The sequence below is a fragment of the Salvelinus fontinalis genome, chromosome 18, assembly GCF_029448725.1.
Source record: "Salvelinus fontinalis isolate EN_2023a chromosome 18, ASM2944872v1, whole genome shotgun sequence".
NCBI classification, from domain to species: Eukaryota; Metazoa; Chordata; class Actinopteri; order Salmoniformes; family Salmonidae; genus Salvelinus; species Salvelinus fontinalis.
Genome location: NC_074682.1, coordinates 9686992 through 9710190, shown reverse-complemented (window position 1 = coordinate 9710190; position 23199 = coordinate 9686992). Strand labels below are relative to the sequence as shown.

General features: G+C 42.7%; 1 protein-coding gene across 1 annotated transcript; it reads left to right on the top strand.

Annotated features, from left to right (window-relative positions):
- Positions 1–1376: 1376 nt before the first annotated feature.
- Positions 1377–21879, top strand: LOC129814923 (ras-related protein Rap-1A-like). Its single transcript, XM_055868081.1, has 8 exons — positions 1377–1464; positions 8550–8638; positions 8972–9040; positions 9159–9215; positions 9985–10125; positions 14491–14634; positions 14761–14894; positions 21019–21879. Exons 2-7 carry the CDS (start codon positions 8582–8584, stop codon positions 14848–14850), a joined length of 558 nt encoding a protein of 185 aa, XP_055724056.1. The 5' UTR covers positions 1377–1464; positions 8550–8581; the 3' UTR covers positions 14851–14894; positions 21019–21879.
- The last annotated feature ends 1320 nt before the right edge of the window (positions 21880–23199 follow it).

Here is a 23199-nt window from a genome sequence, read left to right as displayed (position 1 = left end):
CTTACAGTTTTCTTTTCAGTGGAATGGACTGCCAGGGGTTGTTCGCGGTTAATGGGCTACCACCACTTTTCAACCTTATAATCCTTATCTCCAGCACCTAACTGGTGTCTACATATGTGAAAATGGAGCATTTCTATGATTTGTCGTTAAGATCATAAAAAAGGCTTCTCTGTGACATCACAGTGTAGGGTAGAACTTTTTAACACTATATTTCTGTAGAAATGCACCATTTGCACATATGTAGACACTTGTTTGGTGCTAAAGATAATGCATATGAGGTTGAAAAGTGGTGGAGTTACCCTATAACTTGTGAGAATTTTTCTTTATTTATTTACCTGAAACACACACCTGTCCTCAGCTACAGGCAATTTGAAATGTAGTTGGATAAAACAAATGATCTGTTTGTAGAGGAGCATGATAAAAAGTTGCCAGTCACCGCTGTCACACACCATCTTCATTCTCTTTAGGCAATCTGAACATCCATCTATCAATGTGCTGTTGTGCCTCTAACTCTTTCTGTAGCAATTTGACTCTATTGTCAATGTTCAAAACCAGCCGGGTTCACACAGTCGGTCATAACATGACATAACAGATGGTTTGGCAAACTACCTTAATTTCATGTAATGAGTAACTAAGTTGTCTGGGACTTGAAGACTTGTTACTATACTACTATGACTATGGATAATGCTGAATTAATTGTGAATAATAATGAGTGAGAAAGTTACAGAGGCATAAGTATCATATCCCCCCCAAAATGCTAACCACCCCTGTCATTGTAATGGTGAGAGGTTAGTCTTGGGGATATTTGTGCGTCTGTAACTTTCTCACGGACTATGTACACCCGATATGGATGAAAATACCCTCAATTTAAAGCTCAGTCTGCACTTTAACCTCATAGTCGTTGTATCATTTCAAATCCAAAGTGCTGGAGTACAGGGGCCAAAACACAACACTGCAAACCTATGCTTTACCTCCATATGCCAACTTTCCATGAGATAATATCGGAGAGTGGGGCCACAGCCAGGGTCTGCCATTACCGACGGCGACCCTGTAGCAATAAGGGTTGAGCCCTTCTCGGGGATTTGAATTATAGCAACCCAACACTAACCGCTAGGCAAGGCTACCTGAATTTGATAATAAGATTGACATATTTGCTTAAATGCTTTGGCTGAGTTAACTGATTGGGTTTGTCAGGAGTTATAGGGCCATGATGTTGATTAAAAATAAATCCTGCATGGAACATATATCCATAAATAAGTGAATTATAAAGCATTGCAATTATGAGCTGTGAATTAGCCAATGTATTTTTTGTTGTACTGTCCTTTACCACCACAAAAGGAACCAGTGCAAAATTTGACGTTGCCCTTTTAAGAAAACCGAGAAATAGTTTGGAATGACGTCTACTGCGCACTGAGGCTGTGGAGATAGACACAGTCAGTGGCGGAGTGGAGCAAGCGAGAAACGGTGAGTGTAGAAAGGCTAACTTTATTTTGCCAACAAGGCTGTCAAAAAGCCACCTGCGCTAACATGTTTGGCAAAACATTTTGAGATAAATTAGAAAGGAAAGCATGGCACAGTGAATATGCTGCATTTAGCGACTGAGATTAGGAATTTGCACTCTCACTAAAAGCTGTGTGCACTCCCATTTTAAGTCAAGGCCAGGCGGAAGGGCAGGTAACATTAGCTAGCAAAAGGGTTTCGAAAAACATTCTACATTTTGTTAGATAAGGTAGATGACAAACTTGGAATGTATTTTAACATGATAACTATAGCTATCCAAAGATGTGCATGCTGGTTTATGTTTTGTATTGTGTGCGGAGGCGCAGGAATGCGTGCAGTTACAGCTAGCTAGCTACGTTAGTTCGTGAAGTCGACCAATCAGTCGCGTGCTAGTTTGCTAACTATTAGCGTAGTACCTAACAAGCTAGCTAGTGAACTGGCATTGGCATTTTGAATTAGTTTTAAACCTACTTGAATGTGCTACTACACAAGTAGTTGCTCTATTTAGCGATAGCGTTAGATATGTAACGTTATTCAGTTGAGCTAATCAAGTTCGGTTGTTCGCTAGTTGACCTAGGTCAACTGATAGTTAGCTAGAGAAATTAGTTAGCTGTCGATTGTTAGCGGTGAGGATTTAGCTAGCCGTGTTTGTAGGCTCAGGGTTTGTTAGCTAGCTGGCCAGGGTGCAAGAGGTAACGTTAGCTAGTTAACAGTAGTGCGCCAAATCATTAGTCTGGGACTGGATACCAGTCTCTTTAGCTAACATGCCACTCATGTCATTTGGCAACCAGGCTACCAAATCATAGTACAATCACAATAATATTTAGGTTGACGTGGTGGATGTCCGTTGTTCTTCTGATGAATACTGAACAAAAATATAAACGCAGCATGCCACAATTTCAGAGATTTTACTGAGTTACGGTTCACAGAAGAAAATCAGTCAATTGAAATAAATTAATTAGGCCCTAATCTATCGATTTCACATGACTGGGAATACAGATACACATCTGTTAATCACAGATACCTTAACTAGGGGCGTGGATCAGAAAACCTGTCAGTATCTGGTGTGACCACTGTTTGCCTCATGGGGCGTGACACATCTTCAGAGAGTTGATCAGGCTGTTGATTGTGGAATGTTGTCCCACTCCTCTTCAATGGCTGTGCTAAATTGCTGGATATCAAATGTTATTTGTCACGTGCGTGGAATACAACAGGTGTAAGACCTTACCGTGAAGTGCTTACTGTACAAGCCCTTAACCAACAATGCAGTTCAATAAATAGTTAAGAAAATGTAACTAAATAAACAAAAGTAACACAAGGAAGGGTTAGTCGAGGTAATTTGTACATGTAGGTAGGGGTAAGGTGACTATGCATAGATAATAAACAGCGAGTAGCAGCAGTGTAAAAACAAAGGTGGGGTGTCAATGTAAATAGTCTGGGTGGCCATTTGATTACTTGTACAGCAGTCTTATGGCTTGGGGGTTGAAGCTGTTAAGGAGCCTTTTGGACCTAGACTTGGCGATCCGGTATCGCTTGCCGTACGGTAGCAGAGAGAACAGGCTATGACTTGGGTGACTGGAGTCTAACTACTTTTTTGGGCCTTCCTTTGACACGTCTAGTGCAGTGGTTCTCAAACTTTTTATATTCCCGTACCCCTTCAAACATTCAACCTCCAGCTGCTCACCCCCTCTAGCACCAGGGTCAGCGCACTCTCAAATGTTGTTTTTTTGCCATCATTTTAAGCCTGCCACACACACACACTATAAACAATACTTTTATTAAACATAAGAATGTTGTCGTCACAACCCAGCTCGTGGGAAGAGACAAAGAGCTCTTATAGGACCATGGCACAAATAATAATACATTTTGCTTTTTATTTAGTCATCTTACATATAAAACCTTATTTGTTCATCCAAAAATTGTGAATAACTCTCCACAGGTTATTGAGAAGGGTGTGCTTGAAAGGAAGCGCATAACTCTGCAATGTTCTATTGGAGAGAGTCGATCAGTTCAGGGGCCTTGCTTTAACAAAGTTAACCAGTGTCCAAAACATCTTTGAAGCTGTCATGCATTTCCTTGGCAGCAACAACCTCTCGGTGGATGCTACAGTGTACCCAAGTGGCGTCGGGAGCAACTGCTCCACTATGTCTCCCTGTCATGGCTTTTGCGCCATCAATACAGATACCAACACATCTTGACCACCAAAGTACATTTGATGTCACAATGCTGTCCAGTACTTAAAAAATATCCTGTCCTGGTTTGCAGAAGAGGATGTCATCCTTAATTGACCCCCCATAAACGTAACAGACATATAACAGGAGCTGTGCCAGGCCCGCCACATCTGACTCATCCAGCTGTAAGGCATAGAATTCACTGGCTTGTATACGAAGCAATAATTGTTTCAAAACATCTCCAGCCATGTCACTGATGTGTCGTGAAACAGTGCAAGTGTAGCACTGCTGGCCGTAGCAGTACTACCAGTAGAGCTGGTATGCATGTCTATGACCATTTATCAATTTTCGAGTGAACGGAATGAGCAGCCGCTACGTGACTACATACCGTTAGTGGAATTCCAGAGAGAGAGTAACAGTTAATGTGATTGGATGTTCATTATTTTATACCATAACCTCACCTCCACCATGGGGCACTCTGTTCCCAACGTTGACAACGCTCGCCTACACAACGCCATATGTGGTCTGCAGGTGTGAGGCCAGTTGGACTTGCTGCCAAATTCTCTTAAACTGTTGGAGGCGGCTTATGGTGGAGAAATGAACATTCAATTCAATCATAACACCTCTGGTGGATATTCCTGCAGTCAGCATGCCAATTGCACACTCCCTCAACTTGAGACATTTGTGGCATTGGGTTTTGACAACTGCACATTTTAGTGGCCTTTAATTGCCCTCAGCACAAGGTGCAACTGTGTAATGCTCATGCTATTTAATCAGCATTTTGGTATGCCACACCTATCAGGTCAATGGATTATCTTGGCAAAGGAGAAATGCTCACTTAAGAGGGTTGTAAACAAATTTGTGCACAACATTTAAGACGTTTTTGTGCATATGGAACATTTCGGCATCTTTTATTTCAGCTCATGGAACATGGGACCAACAATTTACATGCTTGTGTTTATATTTTAGTTCAGTGTAGTTAGCTAAGCCACTACTCCCTTCTGTAAAACAGCTAATGTTAGGAGGGTGGCACTGGCAGGAATTAACATTATAGCACTGACTGACTGGATGTGTGTGAAATATTAGTGGCTCATTTCAAACATTCAGTCACTAGCAAGGCATCCATGTGTTTGACAGCTTTCAGAATAGTCCCCTCAACTAAGCCAGCCTCTTACATTTCACAAATTGAACATGAACCATTAAATGCTTTATTTTGACAGTACAGTACTAGGCCTATACATTGCATACAGGTATGCACCATACACCAAAAGGTTTTTGCCCCTGGGAGATAAAGCATGCATCACTGTCATCCTGTGGCCTGAATCTGCGAACATTAGGATAAGATCTCGGCTTAACCGGCTTACTTCCCTCTCCTCAGAAGTTTCTAAGTAAACATTGCCGTTTGTGTCCTGAACAGGAACAGAGAGTGAAAAGCTATTTTGATGTTTCTTTCTGTGCTGACTTCTCAGACCGTAACCCAATTTCGCTTCTGTTTTTTCCCCTATTATTTACATCTACACAAATTTGATTCGACTTGTTCCCGGTCCTAAACAATGTGGTTGTGAACATAATTTGAATGACTACTGTGTGACGGGAAGTCAATGGAGAGGGGTGGATTTTAGGGATTTTGAGGGATTAGTGTTGCTGACTAGTTGACTCAACGCTTGAGAATAGGCCTTCTCCAAACGATGAGGCAAAAGAAAGGGCTAAGGCCGTAACTTTCCTAATTAACGCCACACCTCATTTTAGCATTGGAATGAAAGACCATCCACATGACTAAATTGGAACGAGAAAATGAGAAACAAATGGCCTCATGATTATGAGTACTACTGGTAGCCCAGGAAACTGGATGTGTGGTGTCACAGCTCACCGTCAATTTAACGCCATACGTGGTGTTTTCAAATCAGTGATTGTATCAGCAGTTCTTAGTTTTTTTCCCCCGCTTGGGCTGCCTCCGATTCAACTGTCAACTCATGACGTTTACATCCACCAGTTGCTACAGCCTTGGTTAAATACAATGACTTACTTGCCCAAAGTTTAGTGGAGGTGGCCCTTAGCCTCAACATCAACCCTAAAACCTCTAGGCCTGCTATGAGCCAGAAAAGTCACCACATTAGTAAGTGGCTTAGACAGAGGACATGTGTTTCTATGTTCTAATGGCAGATTTTAAGTTATGGATTTCAATGGGGCTCTTCTTAATAAGAAAGAAAATTAAAGGGCCCGTTTGGAATTGTGCAGATAAACTGTAGCTCATAAAAGGATCATTTAGATTCTGTTCTTCTAACTTTATGATTTTGTGTTTTTCCCCCCTTTCATTTCCTGATATCTTAGTTGGGGGATTTCTGAGGTGAAGTTGTTTGTGTTTCATGTCTTCCGTTATTACGCAATCTCGCCAATTTGAAAAGTATTACTTTGAGTAGATTTAGCACCTTTTCGCACTCTCTTAAATCCTGACCCACAAGTGGTTGACTCAAACTGTATTCACTGCCTGCTTTGCTAGCAGAGGATGAGGGCAGCATAATGACCATTTTTATAATTAATATGCAAGTGCAAAGTGGTGCCTTGCATGATGGGAGTGTGGTTTCCGCTGGCCACACTGGTCTGGAGAGATATAGGAACCTGCCTATCAAATGTGGTGCTGAGTCAGGGCCAGGCGCAGTGACTGCTCACTATCATTGCCAACGGATTAGTAAATTCTCCTCACAATACTCCAAATAGCCTGCTCAAGTCTGAAGCCTGCTAAATGTCAGAGTACTGATCTGCTACTAAAGTATGAATATTTACGAAATGTAAACTGTTGTGTCCATCCTTAATCCATATAGTGTTTAGTTTTTGTCTAATTTGTGACTCGGCTAAGAGGGGCGCACACTATGGAGTCTCTCGCTCTTTCACAGCAACTCTTCTTCCCACTTTAAGCCTTACATGGAAACATACCTCTGTCCACAGAGAGTGAGTTATATGGTGCTGATGTCATGGTTTCAGTGTGTTTGTGGTGCGTGGCTCACTCTCCTTATTTGTTAGTTACTACGGGGGAAAGACTTAGGCTATTTGTTTTGTGGGGAGAGATATTGAACGACTGGGGGGGGGTTGATGTTCAGTTAAATAATTTCCTTACATGGCCTTGTGCGTGAAAGTGTGCCATGCACGTAACACAGTTAATGGAGTGCCATAGAGAGCACTATGAACGTTTCTGAGCTGTAGGGGCTCAGTCAGAGAACGCATCATTACTGGAGCAGGCTTTCTCAGGATAGTCACATCTATTCGAAAGTAGTTGTAGTTTACATCAGACTTTTTAAAGTCGTTTTTTCCTACATCACTTGAAGTGAAAAGTGTATTACGCTGCCAGTGACATTAAATCCACACCAGCATGCATCAACAGTTAAAATACTAATACCTAAGTCTCTGGACTTTACTGTCCTCCTTTACCTTTTGCAGTTTTCACATATCATGGATTACAGTTTTCACAGCTCATGATGACTTGTGGAACAAAAGTTCCACTGACAGGTAGACTTTCTCCTCAAAGTGCATAGACAAGTGGGAGTGTGTTCTTGCTCCTAAAAAAATAACTGAACTCCTGTATGATGAGGATACGTCTCTTCACCATAAATTATTCTTTGGTCTTATATCCCATGAGGCTGTCTGTCTCTTGTGACTGTAGTCAGGAGCTGAAGGTCTCTCTAGGAGGTGCTCCTGAGTATTTAGCCCTAGAGGGCATGTTGTCAATGGAAGGACCCCACAAATCCCAAATGGACGGTATTGTGGTTGTTTCTTAATTGTCTTGCGTTGACAACAGATGGCAGGGCCCCAGACTAACATTTTCCCCTGGTGGCAGTGGTGCCACAAAGTTTTTCAGTTGTTGGCACCAGCCGATGACATGGTAGCTGTATTATTATTTTAATGTTGTGATTCAACGGTTATATTTTACTGTTTAATAGGGCTCCAGAATGTTCTGATAAATAATGTCCCAAAAAAGGTTGCAGTTGTAGCCTACCACCCAATGAGGCCTATGTAATGTGCCTAATTATTTAGCGCACTCTGTATCCGTATCTCAAAGCCATATCAAAAATCTTGGTTGTAAAATGTTTGCTATTGAGCACAAAATTGAGAGTTGAATAATCTCAACTATACTTACCGAAAGCTGAGAACCTCCTCTCTAACAACGTGTTAGCTGTGTTTTGCCAGTAATTGGATTTTAAAATGTTATACAATCAGATCATCTTTTTTTCTCCCTGAGCATTTGTTTTCCCCCGGGAAAGGAGAGCGGCGTGCTCAACAAAGCAGCAGGCCCCAGCGAAACGGGGGCGGGCAGACACTTTCATGAGGATAATGTACTTTACGGTTTGACCAAATAATGGTTTAGCCCGCAAAAAAAAAAAAGGTGAAGTTGAGTTAGGTGATCCATGTAGAATGTGTAGCTCGTACCGACACACCCAATAAAACATTTCACTCGCACAGGCATGTCAGTCGCCAAATGTGCCTAAATGTTCTGTCTTGAGCCCTTTTTCATATACCGTAGCAGAAAGATGGGCCTGCATGTTGACCCATTGGGCAAGCCCATGTGATGCATGCCAATGGGTTTCAGTTTCTGTATTCATAGACTGAGTCTGACGTGGTGTGCTGCATGCATGACGGCCAGATGGTTGTCCTAAGAGCAGGCGGCCAAACCCAAGCTTCTCCCTTCACACCCACAGCTGGTTTGTGTTAGCTAGAGGATGGGGTCATAAACTCCTCCTGACCTCCTCCACTGGAGCTCCGCTTATGGGTGTTCCCATTGTTATGCTGCGACTTGTCCCGACCATAGGAATGACTACGATCTTGTTGGGAGAGAACTGATATTTCCGTTTACAATACTTTTCTCTTTTTCTCCTGCCTGTGCAGACTGTTGGGCTGTCCCGTGAAGAGATCCTGCCATGCGTGAATACAAGCTAGTGGTGCTAGGCTCGGGAGGCGTGGGCAAGTCCGCTCTGGTGAGTATTCCAGGCCATCTACATTTTTGTAATTTAGCAGATGCTCTTATCCACAGTTACCTACAGTAGTGCTTGCATAGATTTTCATAATGTTTCGAACTGGCCCACGGTGGGAATTGAACCGACAACCCTGGCGTCGCAAGCGCCATGCTCTACCAGCTGAGCCGCACGTGACCGTCTCTGCCTTGTCCAGATGTCTGTCTTATGTACCAACTAGCACAAGCCAGGGTTGTGCAAATCCAGGCCTCAAGATCCACAGCACCGTCATTGAATATTCCTGTGGTGTGAATTGTTGATCTGACTTGTTTTTGTGGCCCATGTTCTCTCTTACAGACAGTCCAGTTTGTACAGGGAATTTTTGTGGAAAAATATGACCCAACAATAGAAGACTCCTACAGAAAGGTAAGTTAAGGGAGGAATTGCCAGGGAATAAGCTGATTGCTTTTAGCTGGTCTGTAGGTCAACCTGTTGTGCTTTGTCTTTCTCTGATGTTCTATGCTGTTTTTTCTCTCCACTGCAGCAAGTGGAGGTAGATGGACAGCAATGCATGCTTGAAATCCTCGACACAGCCGGCACAGTAAGTTAATGTTGCTCAGCTCCACAACTCTGTTATCCAGGCTAAACCCTGAGTGTGTATTTCTTTAAAGACATGCTCCGGTACTTTTGTGACTAAGAAAATATTTTTTAAACCCCCCCCCCTGCTTTAGGCTAGATGTGTCAATGTGTAGTTCATACATGCATAATCTATGAGAAGAATAATTGACTCAACTCAATTATCCACCAAATCCCTAGTTTGAAAGCGACTTTTCTTGACGCTGTGCCACACCATTTTACCTACCCCCCCCCGTCTGTCCATCGGTCAGCCTCCTTGCAATTCGAGTTCTAGCCAATGAGCTTCAGCCCCTCGCATTTGAGTGACAGCTAGCAATAGGCCTGCCCAGCATTATCCAATGAGGTTGCAGGGCGGACTCCAACTGCTCAATGGGCACCGCAGAGAGAGAGAGAGTGAAAGCAATGACGTTGTGTAAATATCTGCACCTATGTGACGACGTACGACATTTTCAGGGACCCTTTTGGCTCATGGCTACTGGCTAAAAAGTATTCAAAAGTACCAGAGAATCTCTTTAAATTCTTTCCTGGGCTTCCAAGGCTAGATATTGAAGCACCTTGGGCCTCCATTGACAAGTCAATTGAGCTGTGATGTCTAGCTGCAGCATAATGCATGTATTAAGTAGAACTCTTTGGGGGGGGGGGGGGGGGGGTCATGAAATTGATCAGGGGAATAGAGGTCTTATTAACTATGACATCAGAACTCATGATACTTCTTTCCCCTACCTGTCTTACAGGAGCAGTTCACTGCAATGAGAGATCTGTACATGAAGAACGGTCAGGGCTTTGCCCTGGTGTACTCCATCACAGCACAGTCCACGTTCAACGACCTGCAGGACCTGAGGGAACAGATCCTGAGAGTGAAGGACACCGAAGATGTGAGTAGCTACCTTGGATTATAACTAGGCCACATGATCAGGGAAAACTCCTTGCCCTAGTTAAAACAAACCATTATATTTGCCACAGCACTATACAACATTTACCCATGATCATAAGCTAGGCTTTGCGGTGTGATGACAACTGAGCTCATACAGCAAGAATGAGAGAAGGAAATATTATTACAACCCCTCCACATTAACCGCGGTCCCATTTCTTGGCACTCCCTCCTTGTGTTTGGAGTATCGGAGTGACATCTCATAGTCCCCTGGCCTCAACAGATACTCACTCAGCAGGATGATGCCCTTTTTAGGTGATCTGTATAACCCCTTTCCTCTCAAGCTTTCTCTTTCCTGTACTCTCGCTCGCTTTCTGTGTGGGCGGGGCTAATGTCTCTCCGTGTGCCAATAAATCCGCTGTACTTTGTTATGACTGGCTCTTTTAAAAAAATGTTTTATCACTTGTCGGTTACTCGTTGTTTCCCACCTGGCTTGTGGTCCGTGTGGTCTGTCCCGAGGCGGGTGATTTCCGACGGGGATGATTTCCACTGAAAGTCCCTAGTCATCAGAAACACTGGATGGGCCGGGGAGCCTTTTTTTTTTTTTTTTTTTTTGGCAGTTCAGATTAGAAAGCCATTGCGAGATGGAGGTTAGGGATCGATTGTAGGATCATTGGCTGTCAACAGGGAAGAAGGCCCGTTCCATCCCTTTGCTCAATGTTTTCTCTCGAAATACTCCCAAGACTTAACACTTGTGCATATCTGCCAACTACCGTACTGCAGCTCTCTGTGGCAGCTATCATTCCACTGACTATTTAAGCTTTTCGCCCTGTTTCTTTCATTGCCCCTTGTAGGAATGCATGACCAACGGAAATGCTTTCTGTGCCCCCCCCCCCCTCAAAAGAAGGGATGGATTCTTGGTTGAATTTGGGCAGTCCAGTGCTGCTAGGCCATTTCCATTCCAAGTGCTTGATGAGAATGCCACACACCATTTACTACTACAGTGTTGGATGGAGAATGTGGAGACAGCGGGGAGGACTCATGGTCTAGCCAGGCTCGATTTAAAGACACTATGTCCATACGGAACACACAGGCTACAGAACAGAATCCACACGACAATGCTCTGAAATAGGTGCTCAGAATATTAGTCCCACTATAATACACTGAGGATTTTTGGTAGGATTCCTTTCAAGCTACAATGTGTTACAATGTAACATTTCAGATTGTGCAAGTGTCTTACTCAGACATTTTACCAGAGCAAACCTGGACACCAAAGCCCATTTCCTTGAATGGTGACAAGGAGACCCATAAGGTGGTGAATGAAGTGATGGGACTAGTATCAGCTTTTCTCATTTAAAATGTTTTTTCCTTCCGTCACACGGCTAGCTTACGCAAGAGGTCTTGTGACTCCTGCTGTCTAAGTCCTCTTCTGTTCAGCTGGAGTAGTAGGCTAATGCCAGACTTGTGATTTCGCCATGTGTATGTTTCGGTGTGGCTCTTGGACACAGGCTTAACTTCCCTGCCTGCCTGCCTCCGTGTTGCTGACTGGGGATGTTCTACAGCTACTTTCTTCCCTATCTGGCGTTAGCTAGCCTGGAAATGCATACCTCCGGTTCTACTCTGACTTTAGGGCAACCGTCGTTCAACGGCCCCGTCTAAGGGTTTGTTTGGATTTGAAACTTCACAGAGCTACCTCCATGGAGCTAGTCCAAACTGCTTCCTGTCGTCTGCCCTACAGCCCTGTGAGAGAGGGCACTTGCCCCGAATAGGGTGAAGTTGCCCGCAGACACTGTTCTGAGGTCAGTTTTACGTTCCCGCATCATCTGCCACCCCCTAATGGTTAAAGTTAGGCTCTGCGGAGGAGAAATTGATCCCAGATCTGTGCTTATAGGGCAACTCTTAAACAGAGCTGCTGTTTTATAGACTTTTCAGTAAGGTGTCAAAGTGGGGAGAGATTAGGGAACTCAACCCAGCATCCTTTATTCTCACCTTGATATTATGTACTGCTCCCTGCACACATGCAGTCTGCCATGGTTTTATTCCATGGAGCAGCTGGAGCATGTAATGCAATGCAAACAGAGGGAAGCAGACAGGAATCTGATTTCTATCCTGAGTGGGCGAGGCTGCCATTGTTTCCACTTTCCCCTAACTCCCTAAACAGCCAGAACAAACTGTCAGAATGGGTGTGACAAACCCACACACGTACACCTTGTATTGATTAGGGATGGGAATTGCCAGGTACCTCACGATACGATATTATTACCATACTTATAGTTGAAGTCGGAAGTTTACATACACCTTAGCCAAATACATTTAAATTAAGTTTTTCACAATTCCTGACATTTAATCCTAGTAAAAAATTCCCTGTCTTAGGTCAGTTAGGATCACCACTTTATATTAATAATGTGAAATGTCAGAATAATAGTATATCATTATTTCAGCTTATTTCTTTCATTACATTCCCAGTGGGTCAGAAGTTTACATACACTCAATTAGTATTTGGTAGCATTGCCTTGGAATTGTTTAACTTGGGACAAACGTTTCAGGTAGCCTTCCACAAGCTTCCCACAATAAGTTGGGGGAATTTTGGCCGATTCCTCCTGACAGAGCTGGTGTAACTGAGTTAAGTTTGTAGGCCTCATTGCTCGCACACGCTTTTTCAGTTCTGCCCACAAATTTTCTATAGGATTGAGGTCAGGGCTTTATGATGGCCACTCCAATACCTTGACTTTGTTGTCCTTAAACCATTTTTCCACATCTTCAGAAGCATGCTTGGGGTCATTGTCCGTTTGGAAGACCCATTTGCAAACAAGCTTTAACTTCCTGACTGATGTCTTGAGATATTGCTTCAATATATCCACATAATTTTCCTTCCTCGTGATGCTATTTATTTTGTGAAGTGCACCAGTCCCTCCTGCAGCAAAGCACCCCCACAACATGATGCTGCCACACCCACGTGATTCACGGTTGGGATGGTGTTCTTCGGCTTGCAAGCTTCCCCCTTTTTCCTCCAAACATAACGATGGTCATTATGGCCAAACAATTATATTTTTGTTTCATCAGACCAGAGGACATTTCTCCAAAAAGTATGATCTTTGTCCCCATGTGCAGTTGCAAACCGTAGTCTTGCTTTTTTATGGGGGTTTTGGAGCAGTGGCTTCTTCCTTGCTGAGCGGCCTTTCAGGTTATGTCGATTTAGGACTTTTTTTCTGTGTATATAGATACTTTTGTACCTGTTTCCTCCAGCATCATCAAGGTCCTTTGCAGGTGTTTTGGATTGATTTGCACTTTTTGCACCATAGTAGGTTCATCTCTAGGAGACAGAAGGCGTCTCCTCCTGAGCGGTATGACGGCTGCGTGGTCCCATGGTGTTTATACTTGCGTACTATTGTTTGTACAGATGAACGTGGTACCTTCAGGCGTTTGAAAATTGCTCCCAAGGATGAACCAGACTTGTGGAGGTCTACAATTGTTTTTTTCTGAAGTCTTGGCTGATTTCTTTTGATTTTCCCATGATGTCAAGCAACGAGGCATTGAGTTTGAAGGTAGGCCTTGAAATACATCCACAGGTACACCTCCAATTGACCCAAATTATGTCAATTAGCTTAACAGAACCTTCTAAAGCCATGAAATCATTTTCTGGAATTGTCCAAGCTGTTTAAAGGCACAGTCAACATAGTGTATGTAAACTTCTTACCCACTGGAATTGTGATACAGTGAAATAATCTTTCTGTAAACAATTGTTGGAAAAATGACTCGTGTCATGCACCAAGTAGATGTTCTAACCGACTTGCCAAAACTATAGTTTGTTAACAAGAAATTTGCAGAGTGGTTGAAAAACGAGTTTTAATGACTCCAATGTGTGTGTAAACTTCCGACTTCTATATGTATTGCGATTTGATGTTCCAAACATATTGTTCACTATATGTCCGTCACAGAGAGACAAGATGGAGCATGAGAACATTTGTTTTGATCCGTCATGGAAATAGTCCTTGGCTCACTATTTTAAACAAGCAAAAGGATGAGAAATACCGGCGTTTTGGTGCTGACACAGCTGACTAGCGCCAGCTAACGCTACCTGGCCCACCCCCTTTTATTTTTTTATTTAACTAGGCAAGTCAGTTAAGAAATTCTTATTTACAATGACGGCCTAGGAACAGTGGGTTAACTGCCTTGTTCAGGGGCAGAACGACACATCTGTCCGGTTCAAATCGATACTTGGCGTCAAAGTATCGATTTATAATATTGAAATTTGTAACTATAGATTTTTCACCCATCACTGGTATTGATCCATATTTTTTGTTTGGTCCCAGTGAAATGCTTTAACATTTTGATGTTATCCCTCATCCATGTTCTCTTCTCTTCCCAGGTGCCGATGATCCTGGTGGGTAATAAGTGTGACCTGGAGGATGAGCGGGTGGTGGGAAAGGAGCAGGGTCAGAACCTGGCCAGACAGTGGAACCATTGTGCCTTTTTAGAGTCCTCCGCAAAGTCAAAGATCAACGTCCTCGACGTGAGTTCTGACAATCAAACAGCTGACTAGTGATTGGAATTATGACACTAACGGTTTGGATTTATACGGTTAACTATGCCTTTTTTTAACGTGTCAAAGCACTTAGCAATGGTTTTGTGTTTGCAGATCTTCTATGACTTGGTCAGACAGATAAATAGGAAAACGCCTGTGGAAAAGAAGAAGGCGAAAAAGAAATCAAACTGTGTCCTGCTCTAAAGGTCCCCTCCCCTCCGCCCCGCCCTGCAGCAGCTCTGAGCCAGGTGAGTAGGTGACTAACAACAAGGGTGGACACTAATTACCTGACTGGTACACCTCAACCCTTATTACTGTACCTACGAGGAGCACAACATTCTTCTCAACTCACTATATGCCCCTGTAATTTGGGATGTGTTTAATCTGTAGTTATTAATACATGCTTTGTTGTTTTTTTTAATGGCCACTACTATTCTGTCAGTTGATTTTCTCGTCATTGATGGAATCGATAGGGCCTGAGAGCATTCATGAAATGTTGACTGCTCCCTGTCAGTAACTTAGGGTAGACTGCTCTCTGGACAGTAGACTGCCATCTGCTGGTGGTGGGGATGTGCATATTTCCCTTTTAAGGCGATACAATACAGGAACGATTCCTTTTAGTTTGAAGCGGTTCTGTGTGATTTGTTTTGATTAGACAACGAATCGATGCTATACGATTTAATGGACTAACATTTGTTGCATAAACACTACTTTCCATTCTAAGTTCAAATCTTTTGCTGATGGAGCTCATGAGCTGGGCCTCTCTGAGCCAAATGTAGGCACCTGATCTGAGCCATAAGGGATGCATCTACCACCCCACCATCGCTATTAGGGGGGGGCAGATTAGGGGGGGGGCAATGTAGACAGTTTTGTCTGCCACTTTGGTTGTGAAATCGCCCACTAATTTAACCTGTTGTTTACAATATATTATACTACGTGGCCAAAAGTATATGGACACACCTTCAAATTAGTGGATTTTGCTATTTCAACCACACCTGTATAAAATTGAGCACACAGCCGTGCGATCTCCATAGACAAACATTGGCAGTAGAATGGCTCAACTGAAAAAGTGGTAGGCTACACAAGCTCACAGAACGGGACTGTCATGTGCTGAAGCGTGTAAAAATTGTCTGTCCTCGGCAGAGCAGCCTAAGATACCATGCGTAATGCCAAAGGTCGGCTGGAGTGGTGTAAAGCTCGCCGCCATCGAATTCAGGACCAGTGGAAACGCGTTTTGATGAATCACGCTTCACCATCTGGCAGTCTGACGGACGAATCTGGGTTTGGTGGATGGCAGCAGAACGCTACCTGCCCGGCGGCGTAGTGCCCGCTGTAAAGTTTGGTGGAGGAGGAATAATGGTTTAGGGCTGTTTTTAATGGTTTGGGATAGGCCCCTTGGTTCCATTAGTTAAATTCTAGATGATGCCGTGCTTCCGACTTAGTGGCAACAGTTTGGGGTTAGGCCCTTTCCTGTTTCAGCATGACAATGCCCCCGTGCACAAAGCGAGATCCATAGAGAAATGCTTTGTTGAGATCAATGTGAGAGAATATGACTGGCCTGCACAGAGCCCTGACCTCAACCCCATCGAACACCTTTGGGATGAAATGGAACGCTGACTGCGAGCCAGGCCTAATCGCCCAACATCAGTGCCTGACCTCACTAATGCTTTTGTTGATGAATGGAAGCAAGTCCCCGCAGCAATGTTCCAACATCTAGTGGAAAGCCTTCCCAGAAGAGTGGAGGCTGTTATAGCAGCAAAGGGGGGACCAACTCCATATTAATGCCCATAATTTTGGAATGAGATGTTCGACCGGCAGATGTCCAAATACTGTTGATCATGTTGTGTATATATGAGCGTAGCTTTGGTTTTCACCCTCATCTCAAAATCGAATGGTTTTGACCGTTTTGGAATATTTACGGAGTGAGTTTATTTTCTGTCCACGTTGTGAAATTATACATTTTACCCTGTATATCTAAAAAATGACCACATACACTGATTGTTTAAAACAAAACCATTTCTGATGATCTATTATACATCAAAAATCTATTGTAAGCCCCGTTCAGCAGGTATAGCCAAATGCGTTGTCCCAGATTTCTTACTTTTATTCCGGTAAAACAGTTTTCAACAGTGCATGATAACAATAACCTAGATAATTACATATTAGTTGAGTGGCAACCTAAAGCCTAATATCGCGCAAGCCATTTTCGCTTTTGAATGCTGAACGTCCCGTGCAGATGTGCAGGAACAGGCTGCCTACCTTGTGTTGATCAGTGCATGGTCATGGTGCGCAGTTTGTCTAGGCTACTGACATTGTTTGCCACTGAAGGAGTGGCTGCATCCGTTGTCACACAAATCTGATGTATAAAGAATATAATATGAGAAATATTAGTGAACGGGTGAAATGTCTGACCCATGCATACATTTGAATCGGTTTGAGGTCTGCGGACCGAAGCACTCACTACTTATGCATTTGAATCGGGGACCCATGCATACCAGTGAATCGTTACATCCCTAGCTGGTAGTCTGGTGTAACTGTCCACATACACATGACTATATCTCATTCTTCACCAGGTTTATAGGGTAGTTCATCTGTTGCTCAATAGAGTCCTACAGTGAGGGGCCTAAGTCCAGCAGCCCCCGGGCAGTCTGTTTCCGGCCGGCTACGCCACCAAGAGCACTGGACTGTCACTAATGGGATTACAGACCCACTGTTTTAGACTAGTGGAGAAGCCAGACTGGGATGGACAGGGGGGAACGGCAGGGGTGGAGGCTGAGGTCAGGCCCCATACCTCTAAGGTTACAGGGTTTTTGATTGTTCAAATAGAGGTTTAGGTGGTGGGTGTGGCAGTAAGTGCGATTGGCCAGTCAGTGGTTGATTTTGAGAGCTTTTTAGGCCCGCCATCTTGGTGGTGTAGATTTATAAAATGTAAAATTTACAAGTGTGTGTGTATATCTGAAGGGATTGGAGTAGGTAATAGAGCCCCATAGCGGAGGTGTCATAACCTAGGGGTCAAACAGGGAAATGGTTCTACCCTTCATATTTTTTACCATAGGGGATTTTAGAAACTCTTAAAGTAAGGGCTGTGTTTCATGTAGGCTTACCCTGGCGTGGCGTTTTGATAACCATGTAAATCTCTCTAGGACAAGGTAACTTTTATCAATATATTCGGCTCTATTTACTCTCAGATTAGAAAATCATATTAACATAAAAGTAGGCATCATGCAAGACTACAAATCCCTGCATCTCCTCCACGTCATCTGTAGCTGACACCTTTGCGAACAGTTGTCATTTTAAAACTTGCACAAGATGGCTCACAGAATTGTCCATTTAAACTTTTGCCAATTTATTCATTGCTACATTTAGCTAACATTAGATATTTAACCCAGAGATTCTTACCTTTTCCTTTACTCGGCAGTCTCGTCCAGATCGTGGCATTTGTATTTCTTTATGATAGCTGCATTAGCAGCTAATTAGCATTTCATTTTTGGTGGGTAAATACAGGGGAATATATTGATAAGTTACCTTGTCCTAGAGATTTAAACTGCTGTCAAAACATCGCGCCTGGGTAAGCCTACACGAAACACCGCCCTTATTTTAACTCTTTCTAAAATCCCCTATGGGAAAAATGATTGGAACTATTTCTCTGTTTGACCTCTACATTTATTGGGTATTATGACTCCCACTGGGGTGCTCTATATGGCGAGGTCTTCTCCTGACTCCACATAGCCCTTCTGCCATATTTCCTATACCTCTCGTCCCTTCAATTCTGAATGGTTAGGGCAGTTGTCTCCATGCCCCTCTACTCACTGTGTTACCTGGCCAAGCTTCTTTCCCAAGCTTGCCTTGCCTACACGGGAATTAAATCATCAACATGTATTGATCACATTTTTACTGATGCTGCAGAAATGTGCTTAAAAGAAGCATCCAAGTCCATAGGATGTAGTGATCACAATATAGTAAGCCATATCTAGGAAATATAGTGTGTAAGAGGTCATACAAGAAGTTTTGTAGTGATTCATATGTCGATGTAAAGAATATTTGCTGGTCTGTGGTGTGTAATGAGGAGCAACCAGACGCTGCACTTGAGACATTTATGAAACAACTTATTCCAATTACTAATAAGCATGCACCCATTAAGAAAATGACTGTAAAATGTGCTAAATCCCCTTGGATTGATGAGGAATTGAAAAATGGTATTGTTGAGAGGGATGAGGCAAATAAGTCTGGCCAGACCAACTGATTGGCAAACGTACTGCAAGTTAAGAAATCATGTGACTAAAGAAAATAACAAACTATACTATAAAACAAAGAAATTATATAAAGAATGACAGTAAAAAGCTTTGGGGCTCATTAATTACTTTTTTTTGGAAAAGAGCCAACTCGGCTCCTTCATTCATTGAATCAGATGGCTCATTCATCACAAAGCCCACTGATATTACCAACTACTTTAATGACTTTTTCATTGGCAAGATAAGCAAACTTGGGATGACATGCCAGCAACAAACGCTGACACTACATATTAAGTATATTGGACCAAATTATGAAAGACAAGAAATGTACTTTTGAATTCTGTAAAGTCAGTGTGGAAGAGGTGAGAAAATTGTCTATCAACAATGACAAACCACCGGGGTCTGACAATCTGTATGGAAAATTACTGAGGCTGATAGCAGACGATATTGCCACATTTTCAATTTAAGCCTACGAGAGTGCCCTCAGGCCTGGAGGGAACCTGAAGTCATTCCGGTACCCAAGAATAGTAAAGCCCCCTTTACTGGCTCAAATGGCCGACAAATCAGCCTGTTACCAACCCTTAGTAAACTTCTGGAAAAAACGGACCAAATACAATGCTATTTCACAGTAAACAAATTTACAACAGACTTTCAGCATGCTTATAGGGAAGGACACTTAACAAGCACAGCACTTACACAAATCACTTATTGGCTGAGAGAGATTGATAATAAAATGAATGTGGGGGCTGTCTTGTTAGACTTCAGTGCAGCTTTTGACATTATCGATCCTAGTCTGCTGCTGGAAAAACTTGTGTTATGGCTTGACCCCCCTGCTATAATGTGGATAAAGAGTTACTTGTCTAACAGAACAGAGGGTGTTCTTTTAATGGAAGACGCTCTAACATAATCGTTAGAATCAGAAATTTCCCAGGGTAGCTGTTTAAGACCCTTGCTTTTTTCAATTTTTACTAACGACATGCCACTGACTTTGTATGCGGATGACTCAACATTATGCACGTCAGCTACTACAGCGACTGAAATGACTGCAACACTCAACAAAGAGCTGCAGTTAGTTTCAGAGTAGGTGGCAAGGAATAAATGAGCCCAAAATATTTCTAAAACTTAAAGCATTGTATTTGGAACAAAACACACTCACTAAACCGCAACTAAATCTTGTAATAAATAATGTGGAAATGGAGCAAGTTGAGATGACTATACTGCTTGGAGTAACCCTAGATTGTAAACTGTCATGGTCAAAACATGTTGATACAACAGTAGCTAAGATGGGGAGAAGTCTGTCCATAATAAAGTGGTACTCTGCCTTCTTAACAACACTATCAACAAGGCAGGTCCTACAGGCCCTAGTGTTGTCGCACCTTGACAACTGTTCAGTCGTGTGGTCAGGTGTCACAGAGAGGGACTTAGGAAAATTGTAATTGCCTCAGAACAGGGCAGCACGGCTTGGCCTTGGATGTACACAGAGCTAATATTAATAATATGCATGTCAATCTCTCCTGGCTCAAAGTGGAGGAGAGATTTGACTTCATCACTAATTTAATTTATGAGCAGTTTTGACATGTTGAATGCAAGACATGCCATAAGAGGTCTTGTCAGTCCCCAAGTCCAGAACAGACTATGGGAGGCACACAGTACTACATAGAGCCATGACTACACGGAACTCTATTCTACATCAAGTAACTGATGCAAACCAGTAAAATTAGATTAAAAAAAACAGATTATAAACACCTTATGGAACAGCGGGGGCTGTGAAGTAACACAAACATTGGCACACACACACATGATAACATACACACTATACATACACATTGATTTACTACTGTAGATATGTGGTGGAGTAGGGGCCTGAGGGCACACAGCGTGTTGTGAATGTATTGTAATATTTTTAAAATTGTATAAACTGCCTTAATTTTGCTGGACCCCAGGAAGAGTAGCTGCAGCAAATGGGGATCCATAATAAATGCAAATATACACAGACACGGAGAGCAGAAAGATGCAACTGGCCAACAGAGGGCAGCACTTGCTCATTGATATATTATAGGAGGACAATCGTTTGAACAAAATCAAGTTTTATACCTTCCGTTAATCTTTGCCCCCTTTCCTCTCCTCTCTCCACCTATAGAATGCTGTAATGAAGAACTGTTGCCCAGATTGGACCGTGCCAGCATTCCCCCGCCCCTTCCCCATCAGCCATAAACGGTGAGGACACAAACAGCTGACCGCTGATTCGCTAGTATCAAGGCAGGACACAATGAGAGAGACGACTTGTTTCTATCTCACTCAGACTCCTCTCTGATCCGACATCAGTGAACCCTGAAGGACAATCTTCATTCCCCACATCCTGAACCACCATGAACTCTGAAAGTCTCTGAAATGGGAACGTGTCCATGGTCCGGTCGACCGAAAGCCCACTCCTCCTTTTGAGAGTGTAAAAGTGATTACCTACTAAGAAAGATTAAACTTCACTTCAGTATTTTACATCTTTCCAATATATTGTATTTGGAGACATGGAAGTTGACTTCAGTTGTATGATTATAAATATCTTCAGACAGCATGACCACATCTGTTATTAAGTGTAAATGTTTTCAAGTGGGAAATCAAATGGAAGTAAGAACTTTTTTTATAGCCATACACCTATTTCTCCATGCCAGTCATGTCAATGGTGGTAGATCAAGGTCCATATATGTATTTTGGTTTCCCCTACGTCCATGGACTTTCTCTTCTGCAAATATCTCTGATGTGACTTAATTTTATACTCAGTCACTGGGATTTCATAGTTCCCATAATATATTCAAATGCCATTTTTTGCATAATAATGCTTCAGAAAAATGGGTATTTTATAGAAGAAATATGGGGGGAAATAAGGATTGATTTCTGTCTCTTGAAGCTGAAATATATACTAAACCAACTCTAATAATGCTTCTTGTGTTTTTCTGTCAAATGATGTTCCAGCTTTTATGGATTAAATTTTAGTACATTTTCAGTATTTTGGTCATTGTATTTTGTGGATTTAACTCATCTGACTTCATAATCGTACAGTATCATGTACAACCAACCCTATGATAATCAGAGCTAAAATTGGATGGGTACTCAGTGGAATGTCGTTCCACCACCTAGTAGGAGGAAACCGTTGCACGGTGGCAATTTAATACAAAGCTATACACTACCGTTCAAAAGTTTGGGGTTACTAAGAAATGTCCTTGTTATTGAAAGAAAACACACTTTTGGTCCATTAAATTACGTCAAATTGATCAGAAATACAGTGTAGACATTGTTAATGTTGTAAAGGACTATTGTAGCTGGAAATGGCTAATTTAATGGAATATCTACATAGGCCCATTATCAGCAACCATCACTCCTGTGTTCCAATGGCAAGTTGTTAGCCTTTTAAAATGCTAAACTTGAATTAGATAATTGATCATTAGAAAACCCTTTTGCAATTATGTTAGCACAGCTGAAAACTGTTCTGATTAAATAAGCAATAAAACTGGCCTTCAGAGTAGTTGACTATCTGGAGCATCAGCATTTGTGTGTTCAATTACAGGCTCAAAATGGCCAGATACAAAGACCTTTCTTCTGAAACTCGTCAGTCTATTCTTGTTCTGAGAAATGAAGGCTATTCCATGTGAGTAATTGCCAAGAAACTGAAGATCTCGTACAGCGCCGTGTACTACTTCCTTCACAGAACAGCACAAACTGTATCTAACAAGGAATGAAAAGAGTGAGAGGCCCCGGTGCACAACTGAGCAAGAGCACTTCAAATTAGCCGAATTTGAACAGTGACTTTCAACGTGGCATAGTCATAGAATGCATACTTTCCAACAAGTCAGTTTGTCAAATTCCTGCCCTGCTAGAGCTGCACCGGTGAACTGTAAGTGCTGTTATTGTGAAGTTAGAAATGTCTAGGAGCAACAACAGCTCCTGGGTTTGGCGGATTCCAGTAGAATGCTACCTCTCCCAATGCATAGTGTAATGTTTGGTGGAGAAGGAATAATGGTCTGGGGCTGTTTTTCATGGTTCGGGCTAGGTCCCTTAGTTCCAGTGAAGGGAAATCTTGCATACAATGACATTCTCCACGATTCTGTGTTTACACGTTTGTAACAGCAGTTTGGGGAAGGCCCTTTCCTGTTTCAGCATGACAATGCCCCTGTGCACAAACAGAAATGGATTGTCGAGATTGGTGTGGAAGGATTTGTCTGACCTGCATGGGAGCCCTGATGTCAACCCCATCGAACACCTTTGGGATGAATTGGAACGCGTGCTGCGAGCCAGGCCTTATCGCCCAACGTCAGTGCCCGACCTC

Coding starts and splice junctions, on each gene's coding strand:
- LOC129814923 (XM_055868081.1), top strand. CDS start 8,582: ATGCGTGAATACAAGCTAGTGGTGCTAGGCTCGGGAGGCGTGGGCAAG. Junction 9,041..9,158: donor TAGAAGACTCCTACAGAAAG/GTAAGTTAAGGG, acceptor TCTCCACTGCAG/CAAGTGGAGGTAGATGGACA. Junction 10,126..14,490: donor GAGTGAAGGACACCGAAGAT/GTGAGTAGCTAC, acceptor TTCTCTTCCCAG/GTGCCGATGATCCTGGTGGG.